Source organism: Malaclemys terrapin, chromosome 10 (assembly GCF_027887155.1).
Source record: "Malaclemys terrapin pileata isolate rMalTer1 chromosome 10, rMalTer1.hap1, whole genome shotgun sequence".
Classification (NCBI taxonomy): Eukaryota; Metazoa; Chordata; order Testudines; family Emydidae; genus Malaclemys; species Malaclemys terrapin.
In genome coordinates, this window is record NC_071514.1 from 56,057,701 (window position 1) to 56,073,794 (window position 16,094).

Sequence of the window (16,094 nt, forward strand, 5' to 3'; positions counted from 1 at the left end):
CCAAACACAATTTCATCTTAGTATTAATTACCAAACCCTAAATCAGCTTCTTTCTGACTAGCAATTGATCGCTTACAAGTATGGTCCAATGAGTAAAGTTATTTAATTCCATGATAGCCTTACTGTATTAGTCACTGCAGAGTGACCAAGAAAGTGGAAATGGTACACACTGGGGAGAGGCTCCTTCTTCCAACCTGGAAGAGAATAATGTCTGGAGGCTGGAAAAGAGTCTGAAGAAGCTGGATTGGAGTGAGAGGGAATAAATTCCAAGGTCTCTTCACAGACAACTGCAAGTATTCAGAGCAGGAGTGATGCAGAATAGTCTGGCATTCTCTTAGCTGCATAGCCACTATGCACAGGAACCTGAGATTGCTCCCTCAAGAGCTGAAGCTGTATTGTATGCAGTTGCCTTCTGCCTAGACCAAACAATAGCAGGGAAAAGCTAAGACTCTTTCTCCCTATTCATTTGAACACCTGGTATAAGTCAATCATGGTATAGAATCTCTTCTTGGGCTCAGATGGCTGTGGCTGTTTGAGGGTGTCTTCCACCCCACCAAAAGAAAATAAAAATAAAACTACTGTTGCTACCACTGGTCCAGTTCCACAGGTGATAGCAATAGTGGCAGCCAGCTAATGCTAGTGCTCCCAGCGTTAACTGCTCTATTGTCTACTGTTGATACCACTGATGGAGTTGAACTGGTGGTAGTAGTCGTGAGAGATTTCTGGTTTAAAAAAATCCCAAACCCTAGTGTAGCCAAGGCCTTGGGTTTCTGTGGTTAGATCCTGCTTGTTCTGTGCCATGGTACAATAAGAGTTTGCTCCCCTTTAGAAATCACAGGGCTTTACATGGTTGCACAAGTGCTGGATCTGTCATTGCCTAGGAGTGGAATCTCGTTGGCTTCAGACAAAACTTTAGGGTTCTGTCAGTTGAAGTATCAATCCCCATTGACTTTAGGCATTTTTACAAACCTCAATAAAATCCCAAAAATGTTAATATAAATAGTAATTATAGCACTTTGGAGCCCTGGTCCTGGATCCGGATCCAGATCCCACTGTGGTGTTCATACAAACCAGTCCAGGCTGGAATAATAAAAACTGATAAACCCCTCAGTCCACCTTCTCTGTAAAAGCCCAAGGAAATAGATTAGCTATGCAGTGTGTCGTCAGGGTTAACAAATCCAGTTTGTGTGACTAAGGGGGAGTGGGATCCAGAGTCAAAGACCCCTCATTCCCTTGAAGAGGCCCTGCTACAATACCAGACTCCTCTCTGTGGAACCAGAGGGCTGTGTATCTCGGGTGCTTCAGCTGATCACATCTGTGGTAGTCTCTCAGAGGGAGAAAGAAGTGTCTCTCAGGTAGGCAGTTACAAACCGTTGAGGGCTTTATAGTTGAAACCAGCTCCTTGACCTCCACCTGGAAGCCAACCAGAAGCCAGTGCAGATTAGTGTATTCTGCACCAACTTTACCTTCTGAATGGCCTGGTTGTGTAGTCCCATGTTGAACATGTTGTAGCTTAATCTTGAAGTGATAAAAGCCAGTATAATGGGTCGCGGCCCCACAGTCAAGACTTTTCTCTCCAAGGACAGAGAAAAAATTCCCACTCATCAGCACCTAATCCTTTCTGCTCCCAAATTTGCCATCCCTTGTGGCCCAGCCCACTTTAAGATTCTCCCCAGTCCAGTGTGAACCACCTAATTAACACAGACTAGTGATGCAGGGGATTTTTCACAAATGGGCACCTAGAGCTGTAACCTTGTGTTTGTTTTTAACAGAAACTGTTTTCAGAGGAGCTTGTTCTAGTCAGTTTAAGGAAACTACAGTTTTTTCCTTATTGAATTCATATTTGTTGGACATACTGGTAGATACACTATTCATGAAATGATGGTTCAGTTGGCTTTGAGGCACCTGGATTAATCCATCTCCTTATGCCAATATCCCAGCTGCATTCAGTAGGAAACTGTCTCCTATAAGCTGCAATACTGTCTGTGATGAGCAGTTATGGGGTTTGAAAATGCAGTGCACACTTGCTCCCTCCAGAAGTGCAAGGGCCATCATGACCCTAGCACACCTAATGTCCAGCAGGGCAAGGGTACTCCGAAATCTCATAGCCAGAGCCATTGGGTCAGCATAGACCTTCAATAAAACCAAGAATATTCTCCTTACTAATAAAAAGAAATGACCAGTGTGCTAACTGAAAGGCAGTACAGCTGCCTGTGCATGGGTGAATGTGTATATATTATATGGCTGTAAATTTTTCTCTTAATTCCTTTAATAACTCACCAAAACTAGACCAGAAAGCTTTCTTAAATGAGTAGCTTCCTTGAGCACTAAGGGCTCATTTGCTGACAAGAGATAAAGGGAGTGCAGCACACACCCGTGGTCTGCCCTTTTCCTTAGGTGATACAGTGTTATCTGGGATACTTGCATTGGGAAGGGGGATGGGGGGGACATGCGCGCGCACACACACAAGCAAATGTAAGTACAGGAACTTGTTAAACTCTCCCCAGAGGGTTAGTTTAAATTTCTTCACTTTGGTTGTAGCTGGGCTGCTTCAAAGAGGGCAGTTGAGGAAAGACTATACAGCAATAAAACAATAAAGTTTGTACAGTCTCTTAACTGAGGGGAAAAATTTCCTACAATTCCAAAATGAAATCTGTTTTACTTTGGTCTGAGCTCCTCTGTCTCAGACAACATGGTAATGGAAGCGATATAAGAACCTAAATAGATTAGAATGGTGTAAGATCACCCACAGCACTGTCAGTGGAGTTGCAGAAGGGTTCCTTCTAATGGCTTTTTATGGCAGGGGTTTTCAGACTTTTTCATGATGAACAACATGCCTTTACAGTGAGATTCTCTTGTGGACACTTGCCCCCACATTCATAGACCACGTCCTCCCCACTCACAGTACCATTAGATTCCAGTGCTAACAGCAATTGTTTACATTGAGAAGTTTTATTAGGAAAGAGTGTACTGTATTGTTACTTCTTTTAATGCAATTGACTAGCTGGGATGAGGAGAGCCAGTACCATGTGACCAGCCAGCTGTCTGCAGACCACCAGTGGTCTGCTGATCTCAGAGTATCTCTCATGGCAATACATTTGAATCTGACTACTGGATTTAGAAGAGATGGGGGACACAGTGGGAAGAAGATTTTTATTAAAATCCAACAACCCCCCCCCTTCACCTCCCCCCCCACACTTGGGTAGTTAAAGATCCTTGTCTGCTTGAGTGAAGATTATTTTGATATCTGCCTGCTTAGTCAGTTCATTAACCTGCAGCTAAATCCAGGCAATGACTAATTTGAGCGGGTTTTATCTTTTTGAAAGCAGATGACATCTAATCTTTCCCAGAGCATGTAATTAAATAAGCATGAACTTTCATTCTTTGCCTTTGATGCTTCTCATTTTATTATTCTGGTGATCTGAGCGACATAATCTTATGGAATTATTAATTTTCATAATTGGATGCATTCAAGGTGTTCCAGTTTAAATATGTAATTTAAAACACTCTTAAAGCTCACACAAATGAAATAAATCTGTATTTCAGTTTGGGGAATATTTTTAGGGTGTGGTGTTTTGGTTATCATAGTAACTTGTTTCTACTTTTGAAGATTTTCAGATGTCATCCTGGCAACAATTTTGGCTACCAAATCAGATATGTGTGGCAAAAAATTTGAGCTGAAGATTGATAATGTCCGTTTTGTTGGCCACCCTACCTTGCTGCAGCATGCCCTCGGGCAGGTACGGTAAGAGAGCTGCTGGGGCACTGGGAAACATTTTTCTCCTGAGAATTGATATGGACAGAACAGCAAAAGAGTTATGAAATTTGGAATTCAAAATGTACAGCATTGCTTTGAAACTCTGTTTTATGCCTGTGGTTTTTGAAAGCTTTTGTCCTTGCTTATTTGCTGATGTTAATGCCAAATATGTTGTGTCTACTCTGGAAATTTTTCACAAAAAACTTCCCAGTGGCTCAAACACAGGTGCAACTGAATCAGTGTTAATATTAAATAGAAACCCTAGCGACGATATGGCTCCAGTGGACCATATCTGTGTTTACCACTGTGCTAGTTAAATTGGCTTTTTGGCAGGTGTAACTAAACATAATGGTAAAAATTCTGGAAGCCACCTGAGCCTTGTCAACTCTATGGCTCCTGCCAGTGCTAAGGCTGGTTCTTCAGGATATGGTTTAGAACAGGGGTTCTCAATCTTTCTTTCTGAGGGCCCCCCCAGCATGCTACAAAAACTCCATGCCCACCTGTGCTACAATAACTGTTTTTCTGCATATAAAAGCCAGGGCCAGAGTTAGGGTGTAGCAAGCAGGGGAACTGCCTGGGGCCACATACCACAGGGACCCCTGCAAAGCCATATTGCTCAGGCTTTGGCTTCAGCCCCGCGTGGCAGGGCTTTGGCTTTCTGCCATGGGCCTGAGCGAGTCTAAAGCTGGCCCTGCTTGGCGGATGCCCTGAAATCAGCTTGTGGACCCCTTGTTGAGTACCACTGATTTAGAACATTTGTTTTTTTTTTTTTTTTTTTTTGGGGTAAAGGGTGGTGAAATTTCCCAGGGTCAGCAAGGCCATATAGGCACTTATGAATTAACATCTCAACCCAGAAGTGCTTCATGCTGAAATGGAGTAGACGTTCAGCCACATGGGCCATGGAAAGGGCTTCTGCATGAGTCTGGGGAAGGATTTGCACTTTCCCTATCCCCTTTTATGATCTCACTAATAGTGCCTAAAAGTGAATTGGGCTCTAGGAATTTCCGTGATCAGCAACAGTCTATCCATTTCTCAGTGTCTGTGTCTTAGTCATTTTGGCCTTGTTTACATTAGATTTACTAGATTAATGTGGCTTTCAAAAATTTCCTACTGTCACTAACTGGTTATTCTTCTCCAGCATTAGTAATGGTGGGGGAATTAGTGTAAAACATGCAGGCAATCTGTGGCTACTGCTTTTGGTTTAAGCACCATGTTTAATAGATTTACCCTGAGTAAGGTGAGAGACCATTGGGTAAACCTTTCAAAAGTACATAAATGGCTTGGGAGTCTAATTTCCATTTTCAAAAGTGATCTCAGCTCTCAGGAGCCTACATCTCACTGACACTGCTAGAAACTTACGAGTCAATGAGACCTTAGGTTCCTAAATGCCGATATCACATTTGAAAATGGAATGTAGGTTCTAAGCCATCTAGGTGCTATTGAAAATTTTACCCACTGTGCTCAGAACACCAGCAGTCCATGCGTGCTACGGCTCCCAACATTGCCATTGCTGGTGGAGTTGAACCCGTATTCATAGCAGTGACACGTTTTAAACAGAGTTCTTTACTGCAGACAAGGCCTTATGACTTTAGCCTTGAGGTATAACAGCAAACTGAGAGGCAGTATTTTGCAGGGAACTTCTAGGTGCAATTTGCATTTATTTTTTCCAGAATCACTTTTAACCCTTCCTATCCATGCCACTAGAAATTGCTAAGCTGTGACTGCTCATACTGCTGGCAGTTTTTCTCAGATGATCCTGGGGTGAATATTCAGTGGAGACAATGTCATGTAGTGCAGTGAATGGCATTAACGTTCATTGTACCATATGCCAGAGTGAACACTATGTGTTGTCTAATAGTATCAGATTTGTGCATTTTCCAAGCCTGATCCTAAAGAGCCTGTTTATTAAGGTGTCAGTTGCCCAATGTATTTGTAAGTGTAATGGCTGAAAATTAAATGGAAAAGCTACCAGATTTGCAGTTGCCTATTTGCGATGGAATACTGCTCAAATTCTTCTCACTCTCTTTATGTAACTAGAATGAACATCTTGGTTTTCTATTTTTCTGAATAGAATCACATCTGGGTAGTAAAAGTTATTGAGACCTGTAAACATCTTTTTGTTATTCTATAGAACTATTCAATTGTGTATATTTTATCACTCCTAAAGACCTCTGCATATTCAGTGTTATAAACTAATGCAGAAATGGCAGCCAGCTCTGCTAGGTCATTCAGTTCTAAAGCTGAAATTTTCTTTTTGCAAAATTAGAAAGAGGCAAAGGTATTTCCTTCCAATCCCTTTCAATAAAAAGTAAATAAATAAAATTCTGAATTATAAAGTAGCCACAACATTTCTGGCTTGCATCTCATCAGATTTCATAAGCTGCAGTGGGTTAATATCCAGGGCACTACAAGAAGTGGTGTTTGTGACTCATTAGCTGTGGCCCAGAATGCAGTGTCAGAACAATGTGCTGTTGCAAGATTCTTGTTCACGTTAGATCCTGGCCTTTTGTGATTGTTAAAAATCATATGGCAGTCTTTTCACAATAGTTAAAGTATTTAATCCTGTGTCCCTGGTATGACCGCTGTTTGTTTAATGACATTCTGCCTCTTTAAACTCTCCCTATAGTTTAAATTGGTAAAGGTACTCCTGTCTTTCTCTCCTGGTTAGAGAACATTGTGAGATCTGACCCAGCTGCCGCTTGAAGTCAGTGGCAGCACTCCCTTTAACTTCAGTGGGAACAGGATTCGGCCCTAAGTTTGTAAATGCTTTGAGGCCTCTGAAGGGTGCTTAGAGAAATGTTCCTGTGGGAACCTTTAAGTTCCAAGAAACCAAATAACAAGGCTTGTTGTCAAAACTGCAGTGCAAAGTGATCCCTCTCTCCTCCTGTTAACTAGAATCTCATTTGATCCTTTAGAAAACAGATGATTTCCTCTTTCCTTGTAGTTTTATCTAGTTTTTTAAGAATACTGATAAATCGTCCCATTTGGGCCCCAAGTAATGCACAGTTCAGGGAAACAAAGTCCCTGGGAAGTGAGAGTTTTCCATACTTGTGAGGATTAGGCATAAGCATTATGGAGCTCTCTGGGAGTACAGACATGTCGCTTGGATCTCCTACTCCATCTTGTGGAGACACTTGGTCAGTGGAATAATCAAGATTTAACAGCTCCTAATGAAGGAATTCCACCTGTTGTTTTGTCTTGCTTGATTTTATTTTTTTCAAACATCTATATATTTTTTTTGTTAAATCTCAAAAGCCTTTTGTTGTGATGAGAATGGTTTTGGGGGAAAAGGTTTCCAAAATGCCATATGTAGGAGACAAATTTACTTTTGTTTTAGAATTGTATAATGTGTGTGCTTGAATATATACATTTCTAAAACATATATTCTCTTCAGTCCTGACAAGTGGAAAGATTAAAAACATGATATAGTGGAGTACATTTTAGGAAGGGAAGGTCTGGGATTGTTTGGTTGACGACACCTAGAGGCTTTTACTTGTTATAAAAGAATCAATTTTCCATAAATTTAATTAACTATATGTAGAAATACAGTGAGTCCCTTTTGAAGGAATAAATGTACAGGCAGCCAATGGTGAAATGCAACAGGAAACTAACCTAATAAGACTAGATCTGTTAAATCAAGACCATTTTTTTTTTTAGTAGTCACATCTATACTATTTTAAAACTATGTCTGAAGTACTGCCTTCACTCATTTAGATATTTTTAAAATGTTTTGCAGGTATCCAAAACTGATCCATCACCAAAGAGAGAGATGCCCACCATGATTCTCTTTAATGTTGTATTTGCCTTAAGGGTAAGAACTGTTTTTACCCCAGAATGGATTCTGTATTGTTTTATAAGGACTGTTGATTCAGATGCCAGTAACATTTCAGTAACATACATTCACTGCCTTCTTTCACTATAAACCAGACTTTCTTAATTTGAAATATATAAAAATGTAAAAACAGTACTGCACGTGACACTAAAAATGCACAGTTAAAATAAAGAAAGATCAAGCAATCATAGAAGTCAAAAGATGGAAGAGCCCTATCTGCTTTTGCAGCCAATCTCTCGGGCCAGGGAATGATTGTTTCCAACAGGACATTTTCTGTCATTCTTTTGCAGGTAAATGCAAAGGTTGAGGTCCTACTTCATAGTGAAGATCAGCCTTATTGCACATCCTGTATATTTTATGGTGTACATTTAATAACATAGACAGGAATCTTAAAGTATCCCTTTAACAAGAAAAACAAGAATGCAAAAGACTATGTAGGTGCAGCAAGGCCAATGTAATATTGCTGTAGAAACCGCAACTGTTACATATCCTGACTTTTAAGATGTTGTACAATTGTAATCTTGCATTATTGTTTACCTATTGATGATGTACAGACAAGAGAAAAGTTTCCTGCCTCAAAGAATTGAGCACTGTTATATTATTTAAAAGAGTAGCCTTAAATCCTACTGCTAGAGGCACAGGTATGTTTCTTCCAAGCACAGCATTGCTGCCTCTGAAATGTGGAGTCATTGATGCATTTACTGTTTAGTGATAGGCATTTCTGTAGTCCTCATTACCATGGTATTTGAGTGCTTCACAGAATTAAAAATATATCAAATACATGTGCACTTAAAGAGCCATGCTGATTTCTTTATGCAGGTAGCAAGGGAGTGGACTGCGGATCCACTTGTTAGCAGGGCAATAGAGGGTGGGATGCTCCTTTCAATCCACGGAGCAGGGATCTTAACGGATGCACAGGGGCCTACTCTGTGCTTGTGTGCTGTGAAGTTCTCAGCATACTTGGTATGCTTGGAAATTTGAATATATATGAGAACTAGTGATCTCTCAGTGAAAAGCATACTTTGTCAAGGAGTCGAGTGAATAAAGGGGCTAGAGGCCTGCCAGGCCAGAGGTGTGCTCAGCTTCAATACAGGGCCTAAGTACCTATAGAATACACAATAAACAGCCTGCACTTGTAAGCAGACCAGCTCTCCAGAAATGTGTGCTCTCAGATTTAATAACACTCTCTCCTCGGCATACTCAGGATAAAGTTTTTAAACATCCATAATGAATTTCCAGATGACCTTTTCTAAACACCACTGTGAACACATGCCTCACTAAGCTACTGATAGGTCAGCTTCCAAAGCTCAGTATTTTTGAATAATCAGTCTCTTTTATGTTAAGCAGGCAGTCTGTAATAAATGATCAGCAGGAATGTAGCTATTATATTTTGCAGTGAAATTTTTCCACATACACACAGAACTCAAAAACAGCTGAAGAGACTGTCCTCAAAGTAGAAACAATAATAAAAAGAAACCACATCAGGCATGGTCCAAGCGTGGAAAATTTCAGCCCAAGAGGATAATTTTTCAAAATTTAGGAGTGAGTGGAAACTGAGATATGAAAACAGTTTTGCAATCTTAAGTATAGCATATACTGAGTAATTCAAATTCTGAAGCAAAAGCAAAGCAAAATTTCCTTGGCTCTGTCATTTACAATACATGACAATTAGCAAATACACTTAGAAATTGAGGAATAATTAACGCACCTATCCCAAGAATCAAAGCACCAAGTTTAGGCTTATATTTTTAGATGGAAATGGGACTTGGGAGTCCCCTTTCTGTCCCTAACACTGCTTTCTGCAATTAGTCCGGTTGTGTGTCCTTTGCTGCATCAGAGGTTTGTGGTTTCATCTGAACCTGGCCTTTTGCTGAAAGTGTTTGATTTGGTGACCAAAATGTGTTCTTTCCCTTCTTGTCACAGTCAGGAGAAATTCCAGGTATGGGGGAGAAGGGCCTTGAATTTCTGTAGGGAAATTACTAGCCCTCTTATAAGTCCTGTAGTGACATTTCAGAACAGCATTCTTTGGAGTCCTAAGTCATGCTGCAGGGTTTTTGAGACGAGGACCCCAGTGGACAATATTTAGGGCTATTTCCTTGAACCTGATAACATCTTAGAAGTGGAATCTTTCTATTCGTGTGAGCCAGGGGAAGGAAGGCACCAGGCAGCTGTTGGGTCTGGAGTTCAAAGTGACAGGTAGTGTGTAGAGTTATTAGGCTATAGGCTTGTACTGAGTCTCTCATAAGTCACAAAACCTTTTTTGTCTCTCTCTTCTGGTCAAGCCTGCTGTATTGTAATTATTTACATAGTGGGACCCATATATAGCCCATGCATTCTGGGAGTAGGTTTGCTCAGAACCACTCATTCTGATTTTAACATTGCTGTACAATTGCTTTAGTGTTTGGAGAAGCCTGATTCAGCCACTTTAATGGCATAAAAGCTGCCATATGTGAGATCAGCATTTGTTTTCCCAGCTCTGGCTTTCCCTTCCCAATCCATAAGCCTGCGTGTTGTGGAGGTAGCACGTTGTTTTGTGTGTGTGTAAGTGTAATGCATGAATATGAGCTAAGAAGCCTTCTAGGAAGGATTAAGGGAGTTATACCTGAGGGAAATAAGCCTTTGTAAAGCAATTGGTTGTGATACGGCTTCTATTTGGAACTGTGGAGTTCATGTCCTGGCCATTGTGGCCAAAAGCTGAAATGGAGAAGAGCCTCCTACCCCTCCTTCTTCCCCTCCCCAGTTGTTAAGAGTGCTGTCAGTGAAACAAAGATTTTTCTGTTATACTGATGTGTCCTTTGTTGTTGGCTTTTTTGTGATGACTAAGTTCTCCCTCACTAGGGGGACAGAGTTTTCTGCTTGAGTTTCACAGATTTAATAGAGAGATGGAATTATCCCAGAATTGAATTCAGAAAATCTAAAACATATAAACATCATTCTGAAGGTGTTTTATGTTGAAAACATTGCTTATTCATTCACATGCTCTGTGCGGCAACTTGGTGATTTGCAGTGAAGCCATCGACTCTGGTATAGTTTGTATTTCTCTAGAATCTAATTTCTAATGGCCCTTGTACAGGGAACAAAAGCAGAACTTCTGGCTTTGTAATTCAGTTGGAGTTTACTGTGCCATCTTTTTAAGCAGCACTGCATTGTATTTACCAAAATGACATTCTCTTCATAAAGAACTGTCTGTGGAACATACTGCATGTAAAGCAAATGGAATTTTGCTAACATAGAGTTACTGCTGCAGATGACCCAAGTTGTGGGTGGAGGTACTCTAAGATAAAGATGAGTCCATCTGCAGCAGACAGACAGAACAGGCTAAGACCCAAATGTTATAATCAGCAGTGATCCTGCTGTGCTAAGTTTCAGCCCTACCAACGTGTTGTGACTCAGCAAAAATGTTGGCCTGTAAAAATGTTGACTCATGGTTTTCTAGTTTAGATGTCAGGTTATCTGCTGCCTGAACCTTAAATTCCTTTAAATGTCTTAACAGACATAAAACAGCTGCTTACTGCACCCTTCCTGGCTTAGAGCCAGTGAGCCCCACCTTATCAGCTGTCTGTGGCCGATAGGCTTTGCAGCACTTTCATTCTAGAGGGACACCTACAAATGGAATCTTTTAAATAAGCAATATTTGTTAGGAGTGTGGAAACCTAAATCCAATTTCATTTTCTTTGGGATTAAAAGTGTCATAGCATCTTATTAGTTCTCTAGTGATTAGCATCAAATGTTGTTGAAAATTTTAATGCCAAAAGCCCAGTCATAATGCGTAAGGTCTGAATATTGGGGCATGTGTTTTCACTATGTAGCTCTACCTAAAGTCAGAGCATTTGCATGATTCTTTGTCTCTATTCCTGTGTATGACTAGGCTTTGATTCAGGTGAAGAGAATTAAAATAATGGTGGCTGTGTGATTTGCAGTCAGTGTAAATAAGCTACTAAAGGTTTGACAAAAATGAGTAAAACACCAGTGCTCCAGTATGGAGCGATTGGCTTGTGGTAAAAGCTATGTCATCCTTGTACTTCTAGTGCTTTTGTATTGGAATGTATTGATATTTTAAATTTCTCTGTAGTCTGAAGTTTCCCTCTAATGCTCTGAAGGTCTGTTCTATAATCTTTCTTTTAGTAAAAGGTCCAGTAACAAATGGGAAGATACACAAGTAAAATGAGTAATCGTGCCCTAGGTTATGTTCGTCGTTTTGTACATGCCAACTTGGAGATCCCTCCTCATTGTTTTTATGACTACTTCTTGGCCTAGTTACGTGTGTTTGACTTGCTTTAGTTACGGATCTCTGTCCTTCAGCTTTACTACTGTGTGAGCCGGAGAAATCTCCTTTCTTTTGACAATCGCCAGGGAGGCTGACCTCCAACCTTACTATTAAAGATAATTCATTATCTTTAATGAAAATTATTAAAAAATAATTTGTCCAACAGTGCAACGCTCATATTGAGTCTAGTTGCATGTGTTTGGTAGCTACTGAATTAATGACCAGGTCTGTTCCTGTATTGCCTGTAGGCCAACGCAGATCCATCGGTGATCAACTGTTTACACAACCTCTCTCGTCGAATTGCCATAGTTCTACAGCATGAGGAGCGTCGTTGTCAGTACCTGACCAGAGAGGCCAAGCTGATCCTAGCCATTCAGGATGAAGTGTCTGCCATGTCAGAAAGTGAGTTCTGAGCTCAGGGTAATGGGGAGCTTCTTTACCAAAGGGAACTTTCGACATTGGATAGTCAGTCAATTACTGGCCAATTTAATGAATAATCCACTTAAATGCAGATTACCATGGTTTGAGAATGTTAGTGTTGTACATACTTCTAGTAACAGCGAGGCAGTAGCAGGAATCCAGGAAGCTGGGTAACAAAGTGACTTAGTGAGCAAACCTTTCACGTCTGGAGCCTTGAGTTTCCAACCTGATTGGGGGTCATGGGCAAAATCAGGGTCTCATCTTAGTCCATTTTTGTACGTGTATAAAAGCTGTCTCTTTACTGCTTGGCATAACTTCCAGGTTCTGCTTGAGAGAAGTGACTCGGAATGTAATTGCCAGTTTATAGTGCATTTAAACAAACAAGCAAGAAAGAATGAGACTAGTTCCAGTTTTGGAATGGAGTTGTTTAAAAAAGGAATACTGCAACAGTGTAAAATGAACAGGAGTACTTGTGGCACCTTGGAGACTAACAAATTTATTAGAGCATAAGCTTTCGTGGACTACAGCCCACTTCTTCGGATGCATATAGAATGGAACATATATTGAGGAGATATATACACACATACAGAGAGCATGAAGAGGTGGGAGTTGTCTTACCAACTCTGAGAGGCCAATTAAATAAGAGAAAAAAAACTTTTGAAGTGATAATCAAGCTAGCCCAGTACAGACAGGTTGATAAGAAGTGTGAGAATACTTACAAGGGGAGATAGATTCAATGTTTGTAATGGCTCAGCCATTCCCAGTCCTTATTCAATCCTTTGTTGATTGTGTCTAGTTTGCATATCAATTCCAGCTCAGCAGTGTCTCATTGGAGTCTGTTTTTGAAGTTTTTCTGTTGTAATATAGCCACCCGCAGGTCTGTCACTGAATGACCAGACAGGTTAAAGTGTTCTCCCACTGGTTTTTGAGTATTATGATTCCTGATGTCAGATTTGTGTCCATTAATTCTTTTGCGTAGAGACTGTCCGGTTTGGCCAATGTACATAGCAGAGGGGCATTGCTGGCACATGATGACATATATCACATTAGTAGATGTGCAGGTGAACAAGCCCCTGATGGTATGGCTGATGTAGGACCTAATCACAGAAAATATATCTCCTCAATATATGTTCCATTCTATATGCATCCGAAGAAGTGGGCTGTAGTCCACGAAAGCTTATGCTCTAATAAATTTGTTAGTCTCTAAGGTGCCACAAGTACTCCTGTTCTTTTTGCGGATACAGACTAACACGGCTGCTACTCTGAAACAGTGTAAAATGTTATCCTTTAAAGTTTACATAATTTATTACAATAATTGGATCCCATTGTTAAAGCCAAATAAAAAATGGGGCAAATCTTTGAGAGAGGTGCTTTCATTTTGGGAGGGTGGTGGTATGCTTGAAGTCATCTACAATATTATGTGCCAGCTACTAACCCAGCAGCCAATGAAACCCTGCTCCTGAGCTGTGGTAGTATGTGCCGAAGTGTGTATTCCCACAAAGCAGGGGTTGTACTGGAAAATCCACAGAGACCTTTTGCTATAATAGTCTTTCTGATTCTCACTATGATTAAATCAGAGAGCCAAGGTAGATGAGGTAATATCTTTTATTGGACCAACTTCTGTTGGTCAGAGGCAAGCTTTCAAGCTTACGCAGAGCTCTTTTTTAAAGATATTACCTCACCCACCTTGTCTCTCTAATATCCTGGGGCTGACATGACTACAACAATGCTGCATACAGTGTATGATTCAGTTGGACAAACGAGCCTTCTCAGGCCTTATCTCTGCTTTTCCCTTCCCCTTATAGTCCCTGAGGTTACCTACTCTAATCTCAAGCCCTTGAGGCACTGTCATGGTTCTTCTTTTCTCTGTAATTCCTGCTAAAGACTCCCATGTGTATCAGATCTTTGAAAGAGCTCTCTTACTGCAGAATTTCTGGTGCTTGTCATTTTGTTTTGTTCATTTGTTTTTTAAGAAAACAAAACCCAAACCCTTATGTGTGTTAAAGGAAGATGTTTCCTTGCAGAGCTGAGAAGAGGTTTGTCACTCTTTTCTGGGGGGGTTTATTATTGCCATTTTGTGGCATATAGTTATAAACTCAGTATAAAAAAAGTCGTTGAAAATGCTAATTCTGAAAGCCCAATCATAATGCAGCAAGGTCTCAGTGTTGGAGCATGTTTGCACTATGTGGCTTTGCCTACAGTCAGAGTTTGTGCGTGATTCTTTGTCATGATTCCTATGCAAGGTGAAGTTCGGATTCAGGTGAAGAGAATTAAAATCCGGTGGTGGCTGCATGAACTGCAGCTGAAGTAAGCTATCATGGTTGACATAGCTGGTAAAGCCTCTAATGCACACTAACCAGTCTGTCAGAGCCCACAGTTGGCGTTTGCACAGGAGCTTTAGTTTTAGTCTGATTTTTTGAAACACAAATAAAACAGTGAAAACTGCAGTTTGCAGGAGACTAAAGTATTCACTTGAGACAGCTCTTCTGGTATCCCCAGATATCTTGGTGTAGCTGTTCTTTTGCCTTTCTCATGCTTTTGAGTATAAACAAAGGGCACTCTGTGAATGGGGCCAGTTTGAATGGGGTTCTGTGGTTTTTATCATTCTGACTGCCTTTGACTCCACTTTGCCTTATCGTCTCTGAGGGTCACCTGTGTTGCATAGAGATCCCCGCTCTACAAGTGAAGTAGCTCAGTTGCTTTTGTGACTAGCTCTGCTCCTGTCATTTGCTAGGGTGGGGGTACAAGTGATACAGCTTTGCCCTCTGGTGCATTTGCAATCCAGATGTGGGAAAAGCCCTCAGGTAATCTCAAATCCAGGTTTCCCATTCTGTGACCCTGTATGCCAAGCCCTCTGGCCATCCTCAAGAGGGATCTTTCTATTTTGCATGTAGTTTCCATGACCAGTGTAGATAGTAACATGGCATTGTTTCAACCTGTTATGAAGATATGTCCCTTTTTAAGGTCACTCAGTAAAATTTTCAAAAGCACCTATGTCTCATTTTCAAAAGTGACTTGGACACTTAGGAGCCTGTGGTCTCATTGAAAGTCAGTGGGACTTAGGCACTTTTGAAAGTGTTACTTGCTGTGTTGTAACCTAAGAATCCCAATTCTGTTGAGTGAGCCAGTTGCATGAGCTGTTACAGTTAGAGTATGGAGTGAATTTCTGGAGCTTTACTAATAAACCAGCATTATCCTCTTATTTGTGTATGCACCTGGCTTTACTTTACAGAGGCACAACATGTATTGTCTTGCTACAAGCATTAAAAACTAAAATTTAGAAGTAAAAACATAAAGAAGTAGTTGCTCCTCAGATTAGTGAAGATGCCCATATTGCATAAAGTTGGGATTCATGGGATTCAAAAAGAAGTTTGTATCGTTGCTTAATTAAAAAACAACCACTGTGAAAGGTGAATGTGGATTAAACAGACTTGAATCTGTCACTGTCTAATCTCTCCACAGAATCTGCTATTACAATTGTGCAAAATTCAGATGACCGTCTGAAAGCAAGGTTTCTCTGCTTTGAAAACAGTTGAATGTTTTCTTGTTTTAATCTTTCCATAGCAGCAGAAGGTCCGCAATCACCTTTCCATCACATTCTACCCAAGTGCAAGCTGGCTAGAGACCTCAAGGAGGCTTATGACAGGTAAGAGGAATCCTCCTGATAACCCAAGCTATTCTTCTTCTTGGTGAAAAGTTTTTGACCTGTATATTATCACTAGTTCACCTGATTTTATATGTCTCTTCTCATTAGTGATTATTGGATCACTGGAGACACCAGTTCAGAGAGGAGGTTTGCCTCTATTTTTTATATTGCA

At 40.6% G+C, this 16,094-nt stretch overlaps 1 protein-coding gene across 6 annotated transcripts in view; it reads left to right on the top strand.

Annotated features, from left to right (window-relative positions):
• Window positions 1–16,094, top strand: part of NPRL3 (NPR3 like, GATOR1 complex subunit) — a 121,247-nt gene that overhangs the window by 19,550 nt on the left and 85,603 nt on the right. For 5 of the 6 annotated variants that reach the window (XM_054042202.1, XM_054042204.1, XM_054042206.1 and 2 more), the window contains 4 exons: window positions 3,611–3,740; window positions 7,494–7,568; window positions 12,105–12,258; window positions 15,841–15,922. In XM_054042202.1, coding sequence (XP_053898177.1) covers window positions 3,611–3,740; window positions 7,494–7,568; window positions 12,105–12,258; window positions 15,841–15,922 — 441 coding nt within the window. The remainder of the gene's footprint in view (window positions 1–3,610; window positions 3,741–7,493; window positions 7,569–12,104; window positions 12,259–15,840; window positions 15,923–16,094) is intronic. The other variant, XM_054042203.1, reaches the window with a different exon arrangement.